This window comes from Jaculus jaculus, chromosome 5 (genome assembly GCF_020740685.1).
Source record: "Jaculus jaculus isolate mJacJac1 chromosome 5, mJacJac1.mat.Y.cur, whole genome shotgun sequence".
Classification (NCBI taxonomy): Eukaryota; Metazoa; Chordata; class Mammalia; order Rodentia; family Dipodidae; genus Jaculus; species Jaculus jaculus.
In genome coordinates this window covers 99391141-99407889 of record NC_059106.1, presented here as the reverse complement: position 1 = coordinate 99407889, position 16749 = coordinate 99391141, and the positions used below count along the sequence as shown (strand labels likewise).

Below are 16749 nucleotides of genomic sequence, written 5' to 3'. Positions count from 1 at the left end.
TTCTCTCCAGCCCCACAATGATACTTTCAATAACCAAGAAGATGCAGGAGTAGACTCATGTCTAACAACACACATGCTGGCTCTTCCCATGTACTATCATTCCTATCCTAGACACAGACACTATCCAGCTGATTAATTATGTGCAGCCACTAGATACTATGAGACAAAGAGTATTCCTCTAGAGAATCCCTTCTCATATGCACTAAATGTTCATTAAGTTGTTCTTAAAAGGATCAATAAATGAATCCATATGAAATCAACAGATGGAGCATCAGACTACATTTTAAATCCAGTAATGAAAATCTGAGAACTTCTATAACATTGTTATGCTGTGTTGGGAAAGAGGAGATAAACAGAGAATGTTGGATTGTTTCTCTTTTTAAAAATTATTTAGTTATTTGCTAGCTGAGAAAAGGGCACACCAGCCTCTTGTCATGCAAATGAACACCAGATGAATGCACCACTTTGGGCATCTGGCTTTATGTGGGTACGGGGGAACTGAACCCAGGCTGGCAGGCTTTGCAAGCAAGCACCTTTAACCACTGAGTCATCTCTCCATCCTGGATTCTGTGTTTCTATGATTCTTGGCTGCCCAGTGATTGACTGAGACTGGTAGAGAAAGCAGAAATGAGTGTCCCAAGTTATGGTTAAATTGTCTGTCTGTATTGAATATAAACAATCTAAATTCTAATCTAAAGCATCTTTTCCTTTAAGCTTCTTTTAACTTCTGCAATCCGAGTTTAAGTGATAAAATACTACTAAAATTTTGATCTATATTAAAAAGGCAAAACAATACAAAAAACCCTTTTGAGAAACCAGCCTACTCATATAAAGTTTCATATCCATTAAAAGTAATGTGTGCTTTGTGCATATACACACCTGAGTGTAGAAAAATTTTCAGGAAATTGATTTAAGTGGTTACTTATTGGAGAAGGAAATTCAAAGGCAAGGAAAGAATGGCAACATCCACTTCCTTCTGTATGTCATTTTATATTGGCTTGATCTAGTCATCATGGATTATTATTGGTTTTATAAACAAGAAGCAACAAAAACAGTAAGACATCTGTGGAATGTCTTCTTTTTCTCATCACTTTATAATTTGATAGTCACAGCATGTGAACGAAATCCTTCAGAGTTCCAATAAGAAGAGCCTAGTGTTGCGCTCTGGTGTTGCAGAGCGCCTCACCCCACTCACCATCTTCCAGGCGTAGCTGACGTTGTAGGCCTCCTTCCCAGTCTCCCGCAGCTTGTTTATGTGCCAAGACAGGGAAGAGTTCACAGGAACTGTGATAATCTGGCTGCCCAGAGGGAGGCTATGTTGGAAAATAGAATTAAATACTTCAGTCAAAAGATAAAATTCAGCACTTAATTAAGGGCAAGGAAGAAGCTGTGAGTCAATGACCACCTCCTGATTCTGAATAGCAATGAGACTCCTCACTTCTCAAAGACATGATGGGAGATTTTCAAGTTTGTAAAAGCATTATGTCAAGTCTGCATGAAAAACATTCCTTCCTCTCTTCTCTGCCCCTTAAAGTAAATTCTTTCCAGAGACTAACTTTTCTCAAGTCATCTAGTTATTAATTTCCAACCAATGAGCACAATGTATCTCAGCTGGAAAATATCCAGTATGTTTTATTTTCATAAAAGAAAGTTGTATAAAGCCATGTTGTCAACTTGAAATAGACACTACATTGGAAGGTTATTTGCTGGTCCTCAACCTCACTTTTATTTTGCCTATATATTCCAGTTTGGTGTAGTGAGGGTACTTTTTAAAATTGAGATAATTAGATAACACATACCTTATTTTATAATTAAAGTCATTGTGAACATAGAATTTGACAGACATTACCCCATTTTGGTTCTCTGAGAACATACATGACATAGAAATAAACAAGTTCTTGCCTATTCTTCTGGAAAAACTACTCAGTAGGCTTCTGAGAATAAAATTATTTATTTATTTATCTAAAACCCAACAGCAGACTCTCATGTTGGATCTCAACGTGTGTCATTCTCAGGAAAAAAGAAATGCAACTCTCCCTTTTCCTTTACCTTAGGATATTTTGTCGAACCAACTCAAATTTGGGGATATTTTCATAATGTATGATGTCAGTATGAAGAGGAGGCTCTGATAGTAAATATGGCCTGGTAAGAGATGGATGCATAAGTGTATACCCTGAAATTAGAAAACAAAGATATATAAGAAACATAATAAACGTGCCCAGCACTAACTTAAAACATGGGACTGTCTGGGATGGCTGTCCCACAGCTCAACTTGTCACTTGTCAGTGTGACTGTCACATATCCAGTAAACTCAATCTGTTTTATGTATGCTTACATCAGACTCCTGAAAGGCTGAGAGAGATCCTAATTTACTGCACGTCTGTCTGAGAACATCAGTTAATAAATCTACAAGAACACAGAATTAACAAAAAATGGCCTAAACAACCCTATTTTATGTGTTTTTCAATCCCCAAGTCTAACTTGGTGATATTACAGCAAACTATGTGGTTCATTGATTCACTGTGCCATCTTTGTGCATTCTTTACAAAAGATATTCGTCACACTACTTTTCTTTGAATACTACCTTTATCTTACTTCATTGATCAGGTTCAGAATATCTACAGGCTAATTTCATTAGGGTGCTAAAGAAAGCATTTTTGTTCAAGATGAACTCATAGCAAAGTACCTTTGTCATCTATGAGAAAAGTATAGGAAGCCAGTGAGTCCTGGTAATAAGTCACATCCTCCAGGATATAGGCCAGATTCACATCCACACCCACAATTCCCAGAAGCAGGTTTCCAAAGTAACAAGGTTTACTCACAGTCATGATCAAACCTATGGGTTAAAAACAGAATCACAGAAAGCTCTGGACAAAAAAGAATAACACAGAAAGCTCTGGATGAAAAAGGGTAGAGGTCTTTTGCAGAGAATCAAGAAGGCTAACAGCAGTCTCATTTCTTCTTGGAAGGTGTTTCCTATGAGAACCAGTGACCAACCATTACCTCTGCAGACATTATAGTGAGTGAGATCAAGGTTGAGGGGGAGGAAAAGACTTTGATAGTTCAAGTACTAGAGTCAATTGAAGTGATGGTTATTTGTATGCTATTTTTGCTACTTTTTTCATCTAAGCCACGGCATATGTGATCACTGTAAAACATCAGAAATGCCAAATCCACCCCTGAACTTGCAGAAGTGGGGAGGTTTTCTGAATGTGAAATTTCGAGCTATTGTTCAGCTATGTTGCTATGTTACACATGTGCAGGGTGATAACTTCTCTCCTGTAATTTACATGTCAGCTGATGGGACACAGTGGGAACTGCTTTACTTAATTTTTAAGGAATGCCACACAAAATGACATTGCAGATAAAGAAATTTGCAAAAGATATTACAACTCATTAATGCATTCTTTTACACTACAGTTAGAACTTAGAAAGGTCCAGAGTTTGATCACACAGAACTCTGAATAGCTGAAGGCAAACTTAGCTTCCACAGGAAGGCATTTTGCGAGTCATATAGGCCAAGCGCTCCCACACTTGTATGTATGCGTCACCTAGCAGGAGGAAGTGGATATAATCCTGAAAAAATTATGTAACAGGGGTCTTGTCTAATGTTAAAAGTATTGTCTATGCAGTTCACACTTAGAATGTTTTCTCACCATCTGCTTTAAAACATTTGAAAATAATGGATATTTAAGAAGGCCTCAACTGTGCTTTTAGTTTTTGATTACTTGTGTGTCATGTGGTGTGTGTGTGATGTCTGTGATGAGTTCAAGTCTATGTACCCTAAGGGCAACCCATGTGCTTGCCTGTGGTGGCTAGAACCAAACACCAGGTATCCCACTCCATCACTCTTCCTCCAGTTCTTGTTTGAGCTGGACTCTGTTACTGGTGCTGAAGCTTGCTGTTTCTCTTAATCCCAGATGATTCTCTAATCTCTTTGCTCCTCTGTGGTTAGGTGCACGTGGGCACACTCAACCCTATGAGACCTAGAGATTCAAGCTCTGGTAGTTTCAGGCCCTCATGGTTGTGCAGACGGTGCACTTACATGCTGAGCCATCTCTGTAGCCCTCAATCATGCATTTTGCAGTAGGGTTTTGCTTAGGTCTCCTTAGATGAATGGTTTATATGTGGCAAAAATTCTCAAATGCAGTCCACATTTCCCTAGGCTTTACCCCCAACCCCTAAGATTAAGCCATTTTCAGAGATCAATAAAATGCAAAAGAAATCATCCATGACAGAGATGTATGAACACCACAAATTCTATTCTCCTTAGGATATGTTAAGAAAAAGTCTTAAGCCAAGCGTGGCAGTACATGCCTTTAATCCCAGCACTGGGTTGGCAGAGGTAGGAGGATTATCATGAGTTCGAGGCCACCCTGAGACTACATAGTGAATTCCAGGTCAGCCTGAGCTAGAGTCAGACCCTACCTTAAAAAACACAAAACAAAACAAAACAAAACAAAACAAAACATCTTAAAAGTGAAATCTCAAACTTGCTTTTCAATTATTAGTTTGGACAGAAGAGCCTAAATCCTCAAGTGGCAAACAGCCTTCTCACCTTAACCTCAAGCACACAGTTAGCTTTTTAAAAGAAAGCACATGAATGGAGATATGGCTTAGTGGTTAAGGTGCTTGTTTGCAAAGCCAAGGGACCTTGGTTCGATTCTCCAGGACCCACATAAGCTATGTGCACAAGGGGGCGCATGTGTCTGGAGTTCATTTGCAGTGGCTAGAGGCCCTGGTGCACCCATTCACTCTTTCCCTCTCTCCCCCCCCCAAATAAATAAATAAAAATAAAGTTTTAAGAGAAAGCACATGTTTATTAACTGACGCTTTCATCATTAGTGGTTTTGAGTTAGTTTCCTAAGCATGTGTTTGCCCACACTCAAGTTCTAATGTTCCAAGGTCACAGGACACGCCCCCTAAGAACCCTGGGGCTGAAGCAGAATATGGAGTAACAGGCTATATAAAATAAGGGACTTCAAAAACTAGAAGCCAGGGACTGAAGTACTCTGTATAGGACTCATAAAACAGGCCCTGGGAAATAAAATGTGGACAGTATCAGAAAACAGGTGCATCTGATATAAAAATTTTAGGAATGGCTCCACTCTACCTGACATTACTACTGGTAATAAAGTCACCCATTTGGCATTTGAGTTTCCATAGAAGTGGGTTTTTATGTCTGTCTGTGTTCCTTTTTACACAGTACTAACCAGATTTCTTGCTCTCAGTGATAGGGAAGTGTGCCTTCCCTGTTTCTGCCTGGCACAAAACTTGGCTGGCACTCAGAAGTGTCAGCTAAGTCATAAAAAAAGATATGACACTATAAAGGGAAATAATCTTATCTAAAGGTGGGAGTTTCTGTCTGGACACACCTGTGGACCCTGCCAGAAAGACAAAGGATAAAAATATTGAGGTATTGTAGTGGCTATCATATTTTTTCTTTATAAAAAGAGTGTTTACCTGGTTCTAGAAAACCTCTCTAGGCTTGCTACATGTGAGTTGTCTTTGAATATCCATCCGTCTTTGTGAGAGTTCCCAGTTGGCTGCACATAAAAATGTGAGCTCAGTTTGGGATGCTGTTGGACTGGTTAAAAAAAAATTAGCTGCTTCTTGAACCTTCTTCATCAAGGATGTTGGTACAGGAGAGGTAAGAAGACGAAGATTAAAACAGGATTATATTTTTATTGAGAATATAGTGTTGGTCAGGCATTAGTCTAGATACTTGGCAAACATTACTTGTACTCTTCATAATTATATTGACAAAAATATTTCCTATTTTATAGTTCAGAAAACTGAATCACAAAGGTTAAAGCACTTTACCAATGTCATGGATGATTTGTGGCATCAGGATGATGGTGGGCACAACAGCAGAGGTAAAATAACAATGATGTATGGAACAAGCAGGAACTATCATTGAGTGGTATGTCAATTATTGGTATCAAATATGTGTATATATCATTGAATTACCCCTAAAAAGCATTATAGATGTCTCAGCCCATTTGGCAGATAACCAAATGGAATCTTACTGACATGCAATTTATGACTAAGGACAAGATCTTATGAAGAGTGAAGTCTGGGGACCTATGTGATGCCTAATCTGCTTCACCATGGCACGGTGTGTGCTTTTGAAGTCTCAAGCACTGCTGAAGTTCGTTTACCACTTGTGAGGCAAAGCTACTCTTTTGTTCTAATGGACTAAGCCTGGGCATCATAGAGTCCTAGGAACATGTCCCATTCATTGCACTTTCTGAGGCTAAGGGTAAGGAAGAAGTGAGTAGCCCAGAGCAAGTTGTGCCCATCTCTGTTTCTTCTCCATCCTCTACTAGGAAATTTTCTCCAACTTACCATCTCCCATCTCATCAGAGAAGGGGAGGCTGAAGACCGCCTCATCAATCATCCGGTTGGGAAGGTTAGTGTAGAATCTGCCCACTGTGGTATCAAGGTTGCTCAGCTGGTTCAGCACCATCATGCTGCCCTTAATCACAGGCAAGGCTGTACGGTCTGGGATTCCATACTTCCCAGAGTTCTGTTCAGCCAGATCCCTCAGGAAAGCCAGCTCTTTCAAACCAGTCACTCCATCTGAAATCAAGAGCCAAGGGAAGAGCACGAAGAGCAAAGCAGTTATATCTACACAGCATCTTACCGTCAGACCCACCACACACAGAAGAGGTTTTGCAACCCTTACACGAGGTTTTTGCCAGGATCATACAGACTAAGGACACCAATACCCATTCCTGCTGAGGACCCAAGCTACAGAAATGGAGGGTCCTTAACCAGTCAACAGGGCAAAGGGATTCTTCAAAAGGCAATGATGAAAAACACATGAAAAAACAAAGTGGCCCCATTTGGCAAGGTCATGCTCTCCCCAAAACGTTTAATTATAAGATTTAAAAATTTTTGCTGTGTTTCATATCTGAAAGCAAAAGTAATGGTTAAAATGACTGCATTTAATTTAAAGTAGTAGATGAAACTTTAAGAGTTTTAAAGAAGTTTACCATTTCATTCCTTATTTCTTTGTCTATAAAACCACTTGCCAAAATCTCATGAAACTAAATGAAAGAATTATGGATTGCATTTAGCAATGCTTCTAAACCCTGTTTCTTTAAGCTCATTTTAATTACAAATGTTTTCATGCTTGATATTGTTAGGGTAATGCTAGATTTGATTTATTAAATGTATATATTTTTATATTTACAGGGCTTTGAAAACTTTGCAAAAGATTCAGGCATAAGAGAATGTATTATTCCACAACATCTGTAATCCATAGCACAAAATTTAATAAACCATTTTTTTTTCCAGTTTGCTATTGTTGGCATATAGCCAAAAGGATTAGTAACTGATCACATATGGGCACCATTGCAAACATACTCAAGTGTTTTCCATCACTAGTGAGATTCCACCATTGTATTTTAGAATGACAGTGCCTGAAATTCTTCATCTCAATAGAAAACCATGAGCTTCTCAGACACTAAGGAAAAACAGAAGCTCTCAGAGCTTCCCTACAGTGTGTGTGTCACCAGGCCTGCACAGGCAGTGGTGGAGTCCATTTCTCAAGTAATTTCAAGGTGTAACAGATGAACTTGAATTTCACTCCACTCAAGCAATATTAAAGGAGAGCAATACAATGATGATGACAGAAACAACCCGGGCCATGTTAAGTCCAGATCACAGCTACAAGTAGGTCAGGGCTCTGACTGTTTTAGAGTAAGAGACAACACACAGGCATGACTGATCCTCAACCATTGAGAAACTGAGTTCAGTGAATGAAATGACAAAAGGAGACAACTCAGCAATAAATACATTTCCTTTCTTTTTCGTGTCACTTGGCTGTCTGAAAATGTAAAAAATAGCTAGGCGTGGTGGCACATGCCTTTAATCCCAGCACTTGGGAGGCAGAGGTAGGAGGATTGCTGTGAGGTCTAGGTCACCCTGGGACTATGTACTGAATTCCAGGTCAGCCTGGGCTACAGTGAGACCCTACCTCCAAAAAACAAAAACCAAAAAAAAGGTAAAAAAATGACAAGAGTATTTGTTAGGCAAAGCAAAAACACTGTGGGTGGAGAGTTATCAACACTGATTTTATTTTTATTTTGTTGTCATTCCATCATGAAATGTTTCTTATACTGTGGTGGCACAAGTGTCAGCAGGGTGATGACTGGTAAGCATATCAGGTTGTAACCTATCAACAAGGACATGTTAGAAACCACATTTCCCAGAATCCTTTTTTCAGTATGCAAATGAAGTATACCAAAAGTCAAGTATGGTAAGGTTTGGGAGGTGAACTAAGATCGGGTGGGAGACACACACAGAGGTGTTAGGGTATTTCAGCTTGCCACCTCTTCTCTGGTATTGAGTCCCCTGTCCAAACCATTGGCTTGCTAATCAACAGCAAGGTCAGGTGTACTCCAAATACTTCATAGGAAACCAACAAGGGCCAGTAGCCATGCAAAGCCAAAGATCTTCCAGTGACTTCTATACCAGGTTCCTATGCTGTCTGTGATGCTCCTACAAGTGCCAGTGTGATGATTCAACTTCTGAGCTGAGCTGTCAATTCTCCTTCATGAACCTTGCCTTTGTCAGTTTCTCAGCCAGATCCCTCAGATAATCAAGCTGTCTTAAACCAAGCCAAGGAAGATACCATGAAGAGTAACGTGCTTATATCCACATACTAAATTCTTCCAAACTTCTCAATGTGCCCTGCTTTCCTGCTTGAGCTCTGATGATCTAGTGAGGGACTGTGGGCCTCCTCCCTGCTCCCTGCATTGAATTCAGCCACATTCCATCCTGATGGTGAGCTCTGTGCAATGGTGGGACTACAGGTGCTCAGGAAAGTTCACTTTTCTTCCTTCTTTCTGCTCAGAGTGGAAGAAGCTGAACCACAGCAGAGCAGAGCATCACGTGACCTGAGGTGACTCTGAAGAGTGAGTGCAGGCCCGGGAACAAAACAACCATTCTCACCTGCCCTAATTGGGCTGTTCCTGTGCTAAGTGCTTAGAATACAAAGAAAACAAAGACATGGTTTATTCCTGTGAAGTTCACCCTCTTGAGAAAATAAAACATCTCTCTAGCCCTATGTTAACTTTAAGCATATAACATGTTTTCTTTATTATAGTACCCCAAAAGAGTAGATTTTATTATTCTCACCTCACAGATGAAATAGAACCCTAAACCCAGGCATGGTGGCATATACCTATAATGCCAGCACTTGGGAGGCTGAAGCAGGAGGACCAAGTTTGAGGTCAGTCTGGGCTATACGAGAACCTATCTTAAAACATACACACACGTCAAATGCTAAAGAGATGAAGAAACATGCCATCAGCCACATTGCTAGCAAATGTAGAAAATGACTGAGGGGCCAGGTGTGGTGGCGCACACCTTTAATTCCAGCACTTAGGCGGCAGAGGTAGGAGGATCACTGTGAGTTTGAGGCCACCCTGAGACTGTAGTGAATTCCAGGTCAGCCTGGGCTAGAGTGAGACCCTACCTCAAATAAAAACAAAAACAAAAAAACACCAAAATGAAAAGAAAATGACCGAGGAGCCAGGTGATGGGGCCTGGGCTCCTTCAGGACGAACAATCAGACATAAGGGGAAAAATCACCTCAGAGAAAACCAAGTCCTAAGTCCTTCCTCAAAGTACCTGAGTAAGAACCTGAGGATTCCCCAATTAATCTTGGCATATTAAAAGTGAGAAGTACTGTCCCTAAGCCACATGGTTCTACACAGAAACATGGGGCTGGGGAAGAAAAACAAATCTCGTAAGTGGAGAGGCTGCAGGGTTGAAGGCATAATGTCTCAGCCATGAGGGAATGGAAGATGGCACTGGGCACTAGTGCAAGGGACTGGGCAAAGATGAGGAGGAACACAAGGCTGTCTCTAGACAGGACAAAGCAGATAGCAGAAGGAAAAAAATCAAGTGTTTCTTTGTACTTGCCAATTTACTAACTTTCCGTTCCACAAGCATGTTAATGGAAACAGGCACGCTCCAGGTACTGTCCCAAGCATTTGCTCTACAGAAAGGGCAGCCCTCATAGCAAGTCTGCAAAGCATTTGTCCATCTCCATGACAACTAAGGAGGCTGACAGAAAGCAGCTGGGGACACTTCAGGTGGAAGTTGTGCAGGGAGGTGGGACATCTGTAGGCTGGGGAGTCATAAAGATTTTAGGCCAGTGCTGTGGCTTCACGCAATGGAGACTCATGAGATCAGTGAACAATCCCCACCGTATCAACATTGTAGATATCCAGAAAATGAAGGAGAGTGGGAAGAGGGGGAGTGACACAAAACTCTACAGGCCACAGAGGTGGAGAAGGCTTAGAACCAGCAGTGGGCAAGAGCGAAGTGGAGAAAGAGATGTCAAGTCTGCCTGCAATCCGAGGGCTGGGACAGAAGAGCTGCCGGGCCCATCTGATGGCCTTTACCAAAGCACACTGTAATAAGTCCTTTTCTTTTTCTTACGCAACACCTACTTAGAGGTAACTTTCATCTGAAAGAAAAATCTCAAAACACTGCCTACCGTTCATAAGGGCATAGGTAAGAATCATTACAGAGTTGTTCAGAAAGCTATTTTCTTCACTGATGACACGGAGTGTTGCCTTTTTATCTTCTTCTGAGGAGTCCTTTGATGTGATGCCAGCTGACAGGTAAATAATGACCATGTCCGTATCTAAACAAAACACAAACTGAGGTTACATTTGGATTCAGGTTCGTCTTTCCTACTGGACTTGTCCACCCTAAGGATCTGCGTGGCCCCTGATCTTCAGGCCCTCCCGTGTGATACACTAGCTTTCATCTTCCTGCCTCTGCTTCTCTTCCCTCCTGCTCTCTCTGAACAGTGATGCCTCACTTATGCAGTATAAAGATGCTCAGACACATTTATTAGATAAAAGGCTGCAATTTCCTTTAGGCACCTATGCTGTGTTAATTTAAGGCAGCCGGAAAGAAAATCTCTTTGGCTTCTGAAACTGAGATTCAGAGCATGGTGCTATCACTGTGAGCCGTGCCTGTGGGGATTCTGCTTTAAGAGGGAGGTTCTTCCAGGGATTCTCCATGCATGCAAGGTGACCTGCTAGACACTAACACTCCAGTTCATTTTCATTTAGAAGGCCATCACAGGGGTGGTAAGGCATAGTCACTGATGCAGGAATCCTGTGCTCAGAACCCAGCCCTGCTCTCTGTTCTGTGTGCTGGAATCCTGTAGGCTGAAGTCTTAACCACTCTGTGGGTACTTTCCTTGTCTAGGCAATGGGGTGATGACAGTATTGACTTCACATGGCTATTGAGAGGGCTGGTTGGTGTAACAAGGATGGCAGAAAGTAAGAGAGAAAGAAATCTCAACACATATGCACATGTATACACTCCTTCCCATGGTCTAAAGAAGCCCCACAATTTAAAATCAAAACCAGCCTCCAAATCAGGCTAATGGGCAGAGTAACTGCAGTGGTTTGAATGTGCATGCATGTGGCCAACAACCAGAGGTATTTCTGGTTAAGCCCGCAAAGTAAGTCTCCAGTAGCCTGTTAGAGGAGCTGTCACTGGGGGCAGATCTTTTAGTACAGCTTTACTAGGTGTCTCCAGAGCAACTGGAGCTCTGGCTGTTTGTGCTGGCGTTGATTTCTCTCTGCTGTGGATGGTGGAGTGAACCAGCTTCTTCTGCCACGATGAAGCTTCCCCTGGAATCCGTAAGCATGAAATAAACCCTTTCTTCCCATAAGCTGCTTCTGGCTGGGTGTTTGTCTCAGCATGTTAATTGGAATTGGTAAGTTCCTAGTACTGTCCCAAGCGTTTGCTATGCAGAAAGGGCATCCCTCGCAGCAACTATGCAGTGTATGGCCATCTCCATAACAGCTAAGGCAGGTGGTGGCGAAAGCAGCTGGAGAGACTTAGGGTGGAAGTCCTGCAGAGAAACAGGACACTTGCAAACTGCGGGTCACAAAGAATCGAGGCCAGTGCTGTGGCTTCACACAATGGAAACCGTTGTGGTCAGTGTACAACCTCCCACAGTACCAACACCTTACAGTAACTAAGAAGTGATTTTAACTTAGTGTGAAGGACTTCTCTCAAGTCAACTGACTCAAAAATAAGAGTGACAAATTTTATACCAATACAGATAACAAGTGAAGGGAAGAAAGAGAGCTGGGTTTCTACATTTCTTTCTAATATGAGGTTTTTTAAGTGACTAGATCTTATAGAACATCCTAATGAGAAGCTTACTCTTGTCCTGAGAGATCATAATTTACATATTCACTTACTTCTATAGGTCCTATTGCTGCCATTTCACTGAGGCTGCCTGGCAGTGACCACCTCCATGACCCACCTCCTGGTATTGCATCCTTAGGAAGTTGCCTCCCTCTCAGGGTTGGCGACACCTAGTGACCAGTTATGGTGTAGAATACATCAGTGATGGGATGTCAAGACCAAGGATACATTACAAGGAGACTGACTTCTGCTGTGGGTACTGTCTGGATGGAAGCCAGCTGGTGTCTGTGAGCTGTCCTTATGGAGAGGCAGGCAATGAGGCTCATAGATGTGAGCATCCTGCCAGTAGCAAGGTGAGTGACTTGGGGAGTAGATTCTCCTTCTATTAATCTCTGAGATCAGCAACAGTTTGACTGTGACCTCATGCAACACCATGAGCCAATCTCCTGACTGATAGAAACTAGCAGGTAATAAATGTCTATTGTTTTAAGCCACTAAGTGCTGGGATAATTTGTTATAAAGCATTATGTAATAAATACAATTGCCCTTAAAATTACTCTAACAAACACATAATATTAGAATCTATTTCAATTTATAAATTTCCACTTTAGATTTTATAGCACTCATTACTAAGTAGAATTAAATAACCTATATTTTATCAATGATATGGACAATTGAACTGAATTTCATAAAATTTACTAAAAAAAAAGATTTGAGTGTTTTGACCTGTGCTATTAAAAACTGTTCATGTTTTTGATGGTTACTTTTCTTGCTATGCTTTTGTTGGACAACATTAAGAAACCAAATTTTTGAAAACTGTTTCCCAGGCTGGAGGGATGGCTTAGCAGTTAAGGCATTTGCCTGCAAAGCCAAAGGACCCATGTTCAATTCCCCAGGACCCATGTTAGCCAGATGCACAAGAGGGCACATGCATCTGGAGTTTGTTTGCAGTGGCTGGAAGCCCTGGTGTGCCCATTTTTTTTTCTCTCTCTCTCCTCTTTCTCTGTCAAATAAATAAAAAATTAAAAAATAAAGAAAGAAATAAATAAAACAAAAAAAAAATCTCCCATGAAACCATGCTTCTACCAATGAGCACTGCAGGCAGGTCTATGTGATGAGGGTTAACAATGGACATCCACTTCTAGCTCCTCTTGAGTCAGAAGATAAGGCAATGCTTGGCCTGCATGACTGATGGATTCCTACATGTTGCCCTGCAGAGCATACCCTCTGGCTTTGTCAGGTCTCCAAGGGACCCTCACCTCCATATCCCTGTGCTTTGACTCACATTGGCTGTCTAGCCACTGTAGGCAACTGGGTTTACAACTGCTGCTTCAGCATTTCTCTTCATTATTTTTACAATATAACATTCAAAACAGAACTGAAATAATGGCTTGGTAAATAAAGAATTAAGTAAAAGAAATACATCTAACAAGGGACACTGACAGTTGAGTGGTTCTTATGTACTAGTCAATCTTCTGGAACACCCATAGTGTTAGCAATGGCCTGGCTGAAATGTGGGTAGTTGAATATTCAGCCCATAGTATTGGCCTGTGGATGGCTCCAAGTTCACCAGGTAAGGTTCTAAAGTGTTCCAAAGGTTTTGTAGCCATGGATCATTCACTCTGCTTGGGCCTAAGCTATGATGGCATCTAACAGTGAAATATGAAATATGAACAAGGTAATGGGATATGGCTTCTGTGACCACTGATGTCCAGCAGAGAGGGGTGAGTCCTGTAGATGTGATAAATAATGAAGAGCAGTGATACACTGACTCTAAGTTAACTAGGTATCAGAGGAGACTGTTAAATGAGGGCCCAAGCTTCTCTATGCTGGGGACTTGAGGCAGAAGAGATGCTCCCTTATGGATCTTATACCAGCAAAGTGATGCATTTTACAATTACAAGGAAACAAATTCTGTCTATAAACATGTGAGCTCAGAGGAGAAATGGCAACTCAGTTGAGCCCACAACCCCAGCTGACAAAGCCTAAGCCGACATGAGCCTAATAGCCTTAAGAGGTTCTAAGCATAGGACCCATCTAGGCTATAGTGACCCAAGGAAACCAAGATCATACATGTATGTTGTTTTAAAATGGTATGGTAGTGAATTCTATAATCCCAGCACGTGGAAGGTGAAGGTATGAGGATCAAAAGTTCAAGGTCATCCTTGGCTATACTAAGGCTTCAAGGCCAGTCTGGAGACCCTGTCTCCAAAAAAGAAGCATCGTATTTTAATCTAACATCATAATAATTAAAATATTTTTTATTTATTTGCACAGGAGGGTGTGGAAAAGAGCGAGTATGGATACATCAGACATCTTGCCACTGCAAAGAAACCCAGGACACATGTGATACTTTGTGCATCTGGCTTTATGTTTGTACTAGGAAATCAAACTCAGGACAGTAGGCTGTGCAAGCAAGTGCTTTAACCGCTAGGTCACTTTCCCAGCCTGTATAATAATTAAAATTCCTTTAAAAATTTATTTGTGCGTGTATATGTATGAGCATGTCTGTGCCAAAGGTGTATGAAAGTCAGAGGACAACCTTGAATGTCTACACTGTTCTTCTACTTTGAGGCAGGGTCTGTTGCCACTGCAAACAAATGCCAGTGTAACTGGCCTGTGCGCTTTGGATTCTCTTGGCTGTGCCTCTCATACCACAGCATGCACTTACCACATTGTGCCTGCCTTTATGTGGGTGATGGATTCGAACCTGGGCCGATAGACTTAAGAGTCTATCGTAAGAGTCTTAAACTACTAGCTATCTCCTCAGTACTAATTGTGCTAGTTTTCTTTTTTAACCAAGAAAGATAGAATAAATATGCCACTACTACCATTTTATAACAGTTACTTCCTTTGCCCAGGGGACACACAGGACCAGGCACTGTGCTTTGCATTTTTCAGTGCTGGCCAACTTTCAGAGTAGATACATGGAACAGCTTGAAGATATAGCTTTAATTTTATGTTAATTGAACACATTAAGCTGGATGTGGAGTGCTAGCATTTAGGAGGCGAAGACATGAAGATGGAGAATTGAAGGTGAGCCTGGGCTATATAGCAAGACCCTGTCACAAAGGGAGAAAAAGAAAACAAAAACAGGAGCATTTATGTTTTCAAATACAGGAAAAAAATGGCTGCACTACAGATGTCCAAATATAAAAGGGAAAAAGGCTACAGATTTCCAAATATAAAAAGGGAAAATGAAATTGATTCCTTTCAGAAGTTTCAAAGCTGAGCCCCATTTCAACTATCCTTTCCTTTAGCATGCATTCTAATTCCAGATTTTCTCTAATATATGAAAATTAAATTAGAGGGCCTTTGTGCATGCTCATCTAAATGACAGCTGGTTAGGAGAAGGGAGGATCAAGGCAAGAATTCCCGCTGCCCTCTCATGTATACATGCACACCAGCAGGGAACTGCTGCATGCCCACTGGGAGGCAAAGCCAGTAATTACATGAAAGAGGCTGTGGACATTCCCTTGGGAAACAGGTGAGTATATGTTCTTGACAGAGAGCCCAGGAACCCTGCAGACTGGAAAAGATGAAGAATGTCTAATAAGATCCTAATATTAGGTGAATATGGAGATGATACATGGCAATTTTAGGCCAAATCAATTTGTAAAGATTCTCTGGAAACACAATTTTGTGCTCCGCTTACAGCATCTCCCTGTTGCCAGCTCTATTATATCCCGGCGTGAGAACACCTACTTGCTTGGAACCGTGTGTTATTGCTGGTGCTTCGAATCAGCTGGAACGCCCGGTGAAAGCCCAGTGCGTGCTGAGTGGGACTGTCTGAGGACTTGATGCTGCCAACAAAGGTGGACATTTTCCTTTTGGTCTCACTGGTGGCTGGAGACAGGAAGGTCTTGTAGCACTGGTCTAGTGAGCAGGTCCTAACAGTGTCTGCCACAGCTAACACAGAAATCTGAAGAACAGGAAAACAAACAAAAAAGCTAGTTATTCTACCACTTAAAGAATTTTTCCTTTTTAAAAATATTTTTATTTATTTGACAGAGTGAAGGGGGGAGGAGAGAGGGCGAGAAAGAGTGTGAGTGAGTTAGAGAATGGGCACACCAGGGCCTCCAGCTGATGCAAACAAACTCCAGCCACTGCACACAAACTCTAGGCGCATGCATCACCTTGCTCACCTGGCTGATGTGGGCCCTAGGGAATTGAATCTGGGTCTTTGGCTTTGCAGGCAAGCGCCTTAACCACTAAGCTATCTCTCCAGCCCAAGAACTTCTTTTTAAGGGCAGGTTCTCCCTAGATAGCTCAGTCTAACTCTAAACTCCTGAGAACAAATAGTCTTCCCGCCTCAGCCGTCTGAGCAGTGGCACTACAGGTGTTTGCCACCATGCCCAGCTAGGATGTCTAGATGACAGCAGAACTCAACCAGGGAAAAAGGCCATAGAATAGTTTCTGAGTTCAAGAATAAATGCCTAGAGACAGCAAACCATCATTATTTGGAAAGGATCCAGAAGGAGAGAATCCAAGAGTTTGTTTTCTGTTCCTTAATGAAGTGGTAATATAGTGTTCACATATAATGTTTATAAA

The 16749-nt window shown here is 41.5% G+C and overlaps 1 protein-coding gene across 1 annotated transcript in view; it reads right to left on the bottom strand.

Moving 5' to 3' along the window:
- Cachd1 (cache domain containing 1) overlaps positions 1–16749 on the bottom strand; it is a 258103-nt gene that overhangs the window by 43501 nt on the left and 197853 nt on the right. Inside the window, exons 11-16 of the mRNA XM_045149156.1 lie at positions 15904–16120; positions 10517–10666; positions 6349–6582; positions 2687–2836; positions 2050–2173; positions 1196–1313 (exon numbers count right to left, since the gene is read on the bottom strand). Coding sequence (XP_045005091.1) covers positions 1196–1313; positions 2050–2173; positions 2687–2836; positions 6349–6582; positions 10517–10666; positions 15904–16120 — 993 coding nt within the window. The remainder of the gene's footprint in view (positions 1–1195; positions 1314–2049; positions 2174–2686; positions 2837–6348; positions 6583–10516; positions 10667–15903; positions 16121–16749) is intronic.